At 31.5% G+C, this 9822-nt stretch overlaps 1 protein-coding gene across 1 annotated transcript; it reads right to left on the bottom strand.

Moving 5' to 3' along the window:
* Window positions 1-2948: 2948 nt before the first annotated feature.
* LOC132952697 (leukocyte elastase inhibitor-like) lies at window positions 2949-9525 on the bottom strand. The gene is made up of 7 exons (XM_061025082.1): window positions 9251-9525; window positions 8892-9074; window positions 7546-7753; window positions 7223-7431; window positions 6613-6804; window positions 3478-3622; window positions 2949-3398 (listed from the first exon to the last, which is right to left on the bottom strand). The coding sequence occupies exons 1-7, from the start codon at window positions 9314-9316 to the stop codon at window positions 3253-3255; spliced, it is 1149 nt and encodes a 382-aa protein (XP_060881065.1). The 5' UTR covers window positions 9317-9525; the 3' UTR covers window positions 2949-3252.
* Between the last annotated feature and the right edge of the window lie 297 nt (window positions 9526-9822).

The following is a 9822-nucleotide window of genomic DNA, read 5'->3' as shown; positions in this document are numbered from 1 at the left end:
CGATTTTTATACGTCCGTATGTTTACGATGTTTTCATATTTATTTATTATTAGGTGACAATATTTTAATTTGTATTATTTTTTACAATATACAAATAATCACAGTAGTACAGTACATATTATATTAGTAAACCTTTTTTATGACAAAAAATATTTATACGAAAATAAATGTTGAAATACTTTACGACGGATGAAAAACCGTACATGTATAATATTATATCGACCTGACCATAGACAAACTGAATGGTAAAGAAAACACGGTTGACGCTTTTCGTAAAATGTATATTGAAATATATTCATTGGGTTTTTCTGATTCGATGCTGATATTAATGTTCCTGAGAAAAGGCCTATATTTATTTTTTTTTCTGGTCTTTAAAAATATAATATAGTCGATTCTTTGCGAAAAAAAAATATTTTAATATTCGTTTGACATTTTACTCTTCGCGCAGAAATCGTATTGCATCATCATCGTGCGATTGAATGAAACGTCTAATAATAAATTCATATTTTCCGTAGGTTAGATGTTGGTTATTAATATACCATAATATATACATATCGATGAATTAAACATCATTGAATCGTAACGATGACCGACAACGGCCACTGGTTTCGGTTGATTAGGTAACATAGGTATTATTATTATTATTATTTCAGGTACGTTTGATTAGCATAAGTCACGTGCTTGCAGAACGTCTTCAGAATACCGTCCGTCGTTACAAACACCTCCTGGAAATAAATTATAGTGCGCGGCAACAATATTATCGGTCGGTGTCGCACACACAATTTTTTCGGATGAAATCATTACGAACCACCTCCACACTCGTAAAAAAAAAATAAAGCACAGGACCACCTACGACCTATGCTACTTTTTGATTTGTTCTTCACATAATAATAATAATGTCATATTAACTTATCGAAACCGCGGCGAACCCATCTCCGTTAGCGCATCCGATGGTGAAATTCTTTGACAAAATAATATTACGATTCACTGCAAACGAATTCTGATAATTTAATATTATTATATTATATTATTGGTCACTCCCCGCCGATGATTATATTATAAAAATTCGATTCAAAAAGGTCTGTTTCGTCAGCTGATGTTCCCTTAGAGACCTATTATAATAATATTATAATAATTTGGCCACCTAAGCGCAAATCGAGGGAATGGGCTCGGCGATGCTATACCGCACTCACGCATATATGTTTCGAATTAGAACTTCCGATTTTTCCGGGCAATTTATTCAACACAATAATCACTAATAATTGTAGTTTGGATTTTGATTTTTTTTTTTCAAATTTAATCGCTTTAAAAAATTATCCACCTGTTTTATTGATTCGACAATACGTTTGTAAAATTTCAATGAACAGAATATGTCACACGTGGACGATAACTCTCGAGGGTTTGTGGTAAAAATTATTTTAACCCTCCCCTATTTTCACACCCATTATAGTATGTGTCTGTAAACAGGTGATAACGCGTTAAAATATTACATTTATACGTTTTTTGATTTATCGAGAAAATTTTGGACTGACGAACCGGTGTAATTACGTGCGTCCTGACCAGATACATTATAATTATATTATACCGAATAAGATGCAGTGGTGGTCAAACAGTTGGGGAGGGGGTGAGGGAAACAGATCCCTCCGTGACTATTGTAATATATAAATATTATATTCATTTTAACGATCGAATAGTGCGTGTTAAAAATCAGTCACACCCCCCCCCCCCCCCCCCACTACCCGTGAAAATTACATTCGACCGCCTTTGAATAGGTACGTACTATATATTATGTGTATAACACGCAGAGCGATCGCATATCGAGACGCTGTAGAGAGGACGATGTTATCGTTTTCGGAAACTCGTCGCGTTTTTCGGCGTTCAAATATTCAAATTAGGTATAATATCATCGACGGCTGCACGATAAGACTAAAACATTAATAATTGTGAGGGCTAAAAATACTGCTGCTCTCACGTACGGGACATCACGATTATTCGACGTGTATTTTATGCGCGAGCTGTGTAGTAAGTATAATAATATTCCAATATACAATATAACACCTAAACGAAGCGGCTTCGGCTCACTCCGGCGGACGGGCGAAACGTTTTCTCCGTTACTTTTATCGCCGAAAATTTCGATTTTTATGCGTCGACGGAGATAATTTATACGCGCATGGATAGTAATTTGTTTTAAAAAAAAAAAAAAAAACAAAAATACAAAAAAAATCGATCAACGGGCAACGGTAATAAAACGTTTTATTATGAAGTCTAAAATTGCTTCCATAATATAATTCACTGAACACGACATCGTGACTTTAGTATTCTAAGCACTGCACCGAAGCTATAAGTTTTACGATTTCATTTTTTTTTTTTGTTTTTGTTTTGAGCATTAACGATATAACTACTACTCTGGACTGTTCGCGTAAATCTTTTAAGCGCAGTCGATACAATAATATTTCAAACTGCGCGTATTGCAGTGCTTATACGACCTGCTTATTTGTTCGCTTATTTGTTTTTTCGAAATGATAATATTTCCATTAAAACCATTACACTAAAAACGGTTAGTTTTAAAAGTCTATAAATATTTATTACTTCCCGTTGTAATATATTAAAAATTCATATTTTATAACTTTCTAAGCACCATTAAATCCGTCCGATTATTTCTAGGTCAATAATTTTCAAGGTTTTTTTTTTAGTTTTTTTCGGGGGTATTCGTAAGAAGTAATTTTTAGAAAACAATCAAACTTGTTTTTTTGATTGCGACGGCTTCTCCGAATGTAACCACAATGTAACTAACATTTTAGATTAGTGTGCAACTTCATAATTTTCATAAAATAAACTTTGAAATAAAAAAAATTGTATTTTTTATAACCCGATTAGGCACTAACCTCGTTAGGCTCTTGCCCCACCTGACCGTATATAATATCGCAATAATTATGAAATATTATGAATAAAAACATAAACGACAGTATAATTATTTGACAGCAATACGATTCCAAAATTATAAATATATAATGTTTTTGACACACACAATAATAATAAATTTGCTTTCCTACAATTGTTCGTTCTATATATTTATTGACTCTTTAAAAATATATATATATATCTTATAAAAATTACGATCGTCGTTACAATTATGATATTATTATCGATGTAAAAACAATCGTAGAAATCTTATCTCTAGGCATTATACAAGTCTCTCGTTATTATAAAATACGTATCACTGCATTGTGATGTCAATGATGGTATTGAGCTTTACGCTGTCGGGTTGGACAGTCTACCCATGAAAATGATGTCTTTGTCTTTCTTGATGATGAACAAGAACGGATGACACGCGTAGAACTTGACTTTCTTGATGTCTTTCGGAATGTATGCCAGATTGTAGTTCTCGATGCTGGCACCTGTGGCAAAATCGTATGATTAAGTCGAAAAAACAAGTGTACAAATGTCGAAATATTTCGAACAACGTCAAGGACTTACCGGTAACGGCCGCGGCTTCCGTGCCTTTTTCGTTGACGTCCACGTAAGTCTTGTGTTTCATGCTGCTGACCCTCAACTTGCCGGCACCCGAAGAGCTGAGCTCGGAGAAATCGGCAGTCGGCGAGAACATTTCGGTTAGACCCAACTGTCGAAAACAAAATAAAATTGTGTGGTTTGATATAATGAGACGTTATTTCGGCAGTAGGTGTGGGCAATTATTAATCTTATGAGAACACAGTTAATAGTTTGTTGACGGTCTATATATTATAATTGGGCATTATAGGCAGAACGTATATAAATATTATTATACAATTATAATATTTCGTTTGATTTTGGAAACGGACGTGATTCAGAGTATCCTAAATGTATCTCGTCCCTAATATTGTAATATATGATCATGTTGACTTGGTGAACATTGTAAATACTAAATTAGTTACGCGTAATATTGCTTACGCCGACGTTTATTTGAGCAGTCGACTGACAGTCATTACGCCGAAGTTGTACCGAACAGACAATTCACACGATTTAAATAAATAATACGAACAAAATACATACCGAATAGTACAAAATATACGGGTTATCGAAAAATGTATAGTTTTGCCACCAATGGAAAAAATAAACAACATCGGTATGATTTAAAATCCGTGGTAAAAATATTATTTAGATGAATCACGAAAAAAATATTACATAGGTACACTGGGTAGTAGTTCTCAACCTGAAGGTGGCAAACTAATTATTTTGGGTCACCTACACATGATAATAATATAAGAATAATATTTTTAGGTATCGCGAAAAAATTGAATATTTTATTCGGAAAATCGTTGTTGTATACATTATACATATTATCTTTCTTAAATATGGACAACGCCTTGTGATAGAAACATTAATATTATATCAACGATATTTTATGATTATATCAAATTCAAAATCGACAAAAATATATTTTAGGTAATATACTAATATATATATACTACCTACAGCATAATATTTTATATTAAAATGAAAAGGTTTTTTTTTTAATAAACTAAGAAATTTAAAATAAAGATAAATGCTCCCCTCCCTGGACATAAACAAAACGTTTCATTTTTTCAATATGAAAAAAAAAATCAGATAACATAATCTTAGGTTCATATCAAATTACAAAAATTAACTCAAAATAATATACTATGTGTTTTCATTTATCGACTACATTAAAATCATTTTAAAATTATTTAAGAAACAATAGAGTTCATTAGGAATCAAAACAATATTGATACAATAGATTGTTATTTTATCAAATTGTAAAAATCGAGACCTTGATATAATATTATAATTACTATTTTCTTCGAGAATAATAAGTTTTGAAACTATACTTTTAGTATAAAATACATTTCAAGAAATGTAGTTATGTAGTACCTATTTATAAATACTAAATAGTAATAACTGTACAAAATACAAAAAACTAAAACTAAAAATACGTTGAATAACTTTTTAATTCGAAGGCATAAAACGTAAAACATGTTGAAAGGTTTGCAAATATAAAAATGAAAACCTAGCATATTTTTCAAAAAATTACTTTCTCTATAAGTATACACTTGACGTTATAAAAAGCTGACTGGATAATGTTAAAACTATAAAAACAAATATATGTTATCACAACGTAGGTACTCGAAATTGCAACCAACACATTGTTTATTTCAACCGTATTAACATAAATTAACAGATAGATTAAAGATCTTTCAACTATAATTCATATCTTATGAATTAAAGTAAAATATGAACGAACAGTTAAATTAATTAGTATTTTATTAAATAGAAAAGTTTCAGTGAATCGATAAGATTGAAAATTATTTTACTCGTCCTGAAGTCGAACAGATTTGAAAATTAATTTCATCGACAATGGTAAGCGTCTTAAATACTTACAAAGTTTAGTATAACGAATTTATTATTAATAACTCATATAGAATACAATCTCAATGTACCGACCTTCCTGATCTAACCTTTTATATCTTTTCGTTGTCTTCGATCAATGTCTAAGTTTTATTTTACTATACACGATTATAACATTATATAATAATATATAGATTATCTACTCGAGTACAATCAAGTTTTCTATGCACGTAAAGACAAGCAGTATATTATGCTTAAAACATTTTTAATAATGATAGATTAGGTAATCTAGACACGACGGGAAAATCGAATCAACAATTATTAATAATACTATGATGAGGAAATCGATATGATATTTACTAAAAGTAAATTAATAAAATGGTTAGATCCACAAGGGATCAATTTTTATGCGTTAAAAAAAATTCTGTGCATCAAATATTAAATTATGAAAAGCTGTGAAAAATATGTAGGTACACAAACATTTAAAATATATTCTCTGCATAATAAATTATAATATTGTCATGTTTATCGAAAAACCCGTTTAGATGTATATCAGTTTGAAGTAGGTAAATATAATTTTTATTTGAATAAGTTAAATAATATTTAAAATTAATGACTTAGCTACAGTATCATAGACATGATAACATGGTTACAAAGTTGAGTCGATACAATGTTCTCTGATATACCACGACATTCACATAGCAAAATATATAATACATTTAAATTAATGTATTACATATTATTATTAATGACCTGACTAATGTAAATTCCGCTAGAAAATATTTAAACTCTGCATTCAAATCGACAGACTCAAAGGAAAATCTAAATCGAACGGTTCCTGGATAACTATTGTACTAGAATATTATTATAGGAATGTTTTTTTTTTCATTTTTCGCTTTATTTTTTTAGTTTAAAAACAAATTAAAACGTTTAGTAGATTTGACAGATATCTGTATGGAAACCATTGTGGAGCGCTGTATAGATATCACTAAAAAAAACAACAACATGACCTTCCGACTTGATTTTATCGAAATAAACAACTCTTATAAAATGATTTGATTTTCCTGTTTGTTAACTGAAGAAGAAAAAACATTGTCTCGAGCGTGTGCGTCAAATAGAAAAAAAAAAACCCGTAAAACTCGACGGCCGCCGACAACACCGTCAAGGTGGTTTTGCACGTACGAACGAAATTTTTATATTTACCAATCGAATCATCAAATGCAAAGTAAACGCACGCATATAACTAGGTATGTGTTGTACACTCACTTTCCGCATGGTTTTTTCGAGATCCATTTCGGATTCAAACTTAAACTTCGGTACGTCCAACTCGACGTTGTGTATGGTCATGTTGCTCAGCAAGTGCGCGTAGTTTTTGGATTTCTTGAGGAACACGTTTTCCAAGTCTTTTACAGCGTCCATCTTGTCCGGCAATATGATCAGCATCTCGTAACCTCCCGCCTGTTACAGGACTCGATTAGTATATTATTATGCAATAAAACGACAGTGATTCAAACTCGGGGCGGTGAATGTTTAGGGTATTTGACTAGGGGTGGGTGGGCACGTGTCTAAGCGCGAGAGTAGGAAAATATATCTAGGAAATTAAAACTGGGGGAAAACTATCTATTTTCCGAATCTATTAGGATTTAACCGTGTAACAATTCAACGACAATTTCGTCCCCCGAACACCAAATAATATGTTAAACGTATTAATTTTGAAATAATTTTGAAACAATATCTAGGAAATGTCAAAGATTGTAACCCCCCGGTCTCTTAAACCCCAGGGGAAAAATAACCCGATAGTGGTTATTTAGGAGCTGCGAGAAAATAGAGGGTTCTAACGTTTTCAATAATATTAATGTTTGCGTAATAGTCGTACTTTGTACGGTATTTCGACGGCTGCAAACTTGAGGTGATCATCTTTGAAGTATTTGAAGTGACCGGTTTGGTGCAACATTTTGATATCGATGTGTTTCGTAGCCGTGAGGCAGAAGCTCGCATTCTTCGTCTCCGCGAATTCTTTTTTCCACAAGTTTTGGAAGTGTACGGCCGACGCCAAAACCAAAACAGTTTCCTTTTTAATGTCTCCTGAAGGTATATTATTATAATATCATTATTATAGGCCACAAGAACATATTTTATTTTAGTGGACGACTCCATCGACGAAACAGTACACAACTATAATAATTATTCGATTATTACCTGGTTTGAAAATTCCCGAAATTTTCCCATTTGTTTTGCTATTGACCCATTTGTTTACTTCCAACTCCCCGGACGTAGGATTACCGGAGAAATCAACACTTCTCACTTCAGAGTTTAAGTACTTTTGAGTATTTTTCGTGTACTCAGGATTTAAACTGAATGCTTTGTCCGAGAAAATTCCATTGGCGACGGTCAAATGGCCGGGGACCTAAGAATAATTAATTCAACTATATACTTTCCAGTCGTTATTAATTAGTGTGCCAAAGCAAAAATATAATGAACTAATTGTCTGAAACTATGAACAGAAAAAAAAAACTGGTAAAAGAAACTGCATAAAAAAATCAATAACTGACATACACTTGATTACAAAATATTAAACTGATGTAAACACAGTTCAAAAAAATATAAATTTAAATAAATAAAATCGTTCATGCTTCAATGTTCAATGCACAATACATTTTTGCAGAGTATTGTTTAACCAACAGATATTTTTCTGAATCAATTTTTTTTTTTTTTTGTTTTAAAACTATAAAACCTTTTTTTTATAATATTACGAGGATTTAAATTTTTTGTTTGAATATTGAGAATCGCGTTATTTTATTATTTTGAATTTTATCATGAAATTAATAATTTAAATAAACTATTTATAGGTACATTATCTAATATCCACTGATAAATACTAATATTTTTTATGAGACGTGCCGTTCATTAAAAACGAATGACTCATCAAATTGCTAATTTCTATTATATAATTTCTTTTAAGAATATGTATTAATTTAATTTCTTATTAAGATGAATTACTAATTATCAACCTAATCATCATACTAAAAAAATATTTTCATATTATATTTTATATTTGACATTTGATAGAAGAAAATAATTCTTATATCATGTATTATTTAATTTTACGTACAACGTATGGTTAATAAAATCAACTATACTATTGAATATTTTACTTTTTATTGTATTCAACGTCTTACTAATTATTACAAAAATATACTAATATTTACGAATATTTAAAGGATAGGTGTATAATGCCTATTTCATTAATTTTGTTTGAATCATTTATAAAAGAACTTTTTATTACAAAAAGTAAATATCAAACGAAAAAATACAATTCCATCTAATTTTGTTTGAACTAATGGAAATAATTATTAGTAATATTTATATAAAGCCATAAAATTACTATACATTGAAAAGTACTTCCTAGTCCATCCCACTTCGTAAACTGTATTTAAAAGTTACAAATTATTGATGATTATACATTTTTAAATAATTTCATAACTTTAAAATATTGAATACCACTATAACCACGTTATAGATTGAGGATATTTTTTTTTACATACCTCGAGTTTTGTTATTATCGATTTGATGTTTTCGTAATTCGGTTGTTTGTCTTTGGACAGATGTAAGACCGTCTTGAGTTGATCGTTGGTCTTAGACTTGGATCCAAAGGCCAGGAGCAGCAACAGAAACTGTATGCTGTACGTGGACACGAAAACGTTGCCTTCAACAGAACTGCTGAGTTCCTGAAAAAAAGAATATTGATAACCAGGTGAAGTCGTCACTAATACCAGCCACGACATGTGTCGAACTGATTTCTCAAGTCCTATGTCGAGAACGTTTTGAAAACGTTCGCGCAGAGACCGTCGAAGACTTTTCGTTCATAGGTAGTGCTTACGAGGGCGTATAATAATATCATTACCTTAAACAACGAGAACGAATAGTTGGACGTTATGGTCGTGTAGTGGATATTCGTTGCGTTCTCCATGGCGAGACGTCGGTCAAACAGCTCGAACCACCAACAGCTATATTAAATTGTAATAATAATTTTAAAATTTACAAAACTGTCCGGTTCGGCGTGCGAACTGCGTCTGCAGGCCGGTCGGGCACGCGAGTCGTTATGTAGATCGGTTATCGATCGCGTACGATCGCGGCCGATCTACCTCCACGACAGACACGATAACGTCGCGGCGTTACAATGTACAATCTTCCGGCCAAAGATCGACGTGGAGGATTGAATATAAATTATAACTGCAGCAGTCGCCGCGGGAAATTCCGAGATAGATTTCGCGAACGTGAAATATAATATTAACATTAACGGTTCTAATCATTATAAATATTATATTATTATGTTTGTGCGATTAAAATATTATTTTTTCAATTATTGCCATAATATAACGGTTCGATGACCGGCGCGAGTTCTAGGTCATGATACTCGGACACATATTAATATTATTATCATTGGAAAATTACGTTGTGTTACGTGTCGATACG

Source organism: Metopolophium dirhodum, chromosome 9, assembly GCF_019925205.1.
Source record: "Metopolophium dirhodum isolate CAU chromosome 9, ASM1992520v1, whole genome shotgun sequence".
Taxonomy (NCBI): Eukaryota; Metazoa; Arthropoda; class Insecta; order Hemiptera; family Aphididae; genus Metopolophium; species Metopolophium dirhodum.
Note: the sequence above shows the minus strand (reverse complement) of the source record. Positions and strands in the feature narration are given on the sequence as shown.

Excerpts from the sequence above, each read along its gene's own strand:
- LOC132952697 (XM_061025082.1), bottom strand. The coding sequence starts at position 9,316 with ATGGAGAACGCAACGAATATCCACTACACGACCATAACGTCCAACTAT. Across the intron at positions 7,754-8,891 it reads CGATAATAACAAAACTCGAG|GTCCCCGGCCATTTGACCGT; the intron begins GTATGTAAAAAA and ends AATTATTCTTAG. Across the intron at positions 3,623-6,612 it reads TCGAAAAAACCATGCGGAAA|TTGGGTCTAACCGAAATGTT; the intron begins GTGAGTGTACAA and ends TGTTTTCGACAG.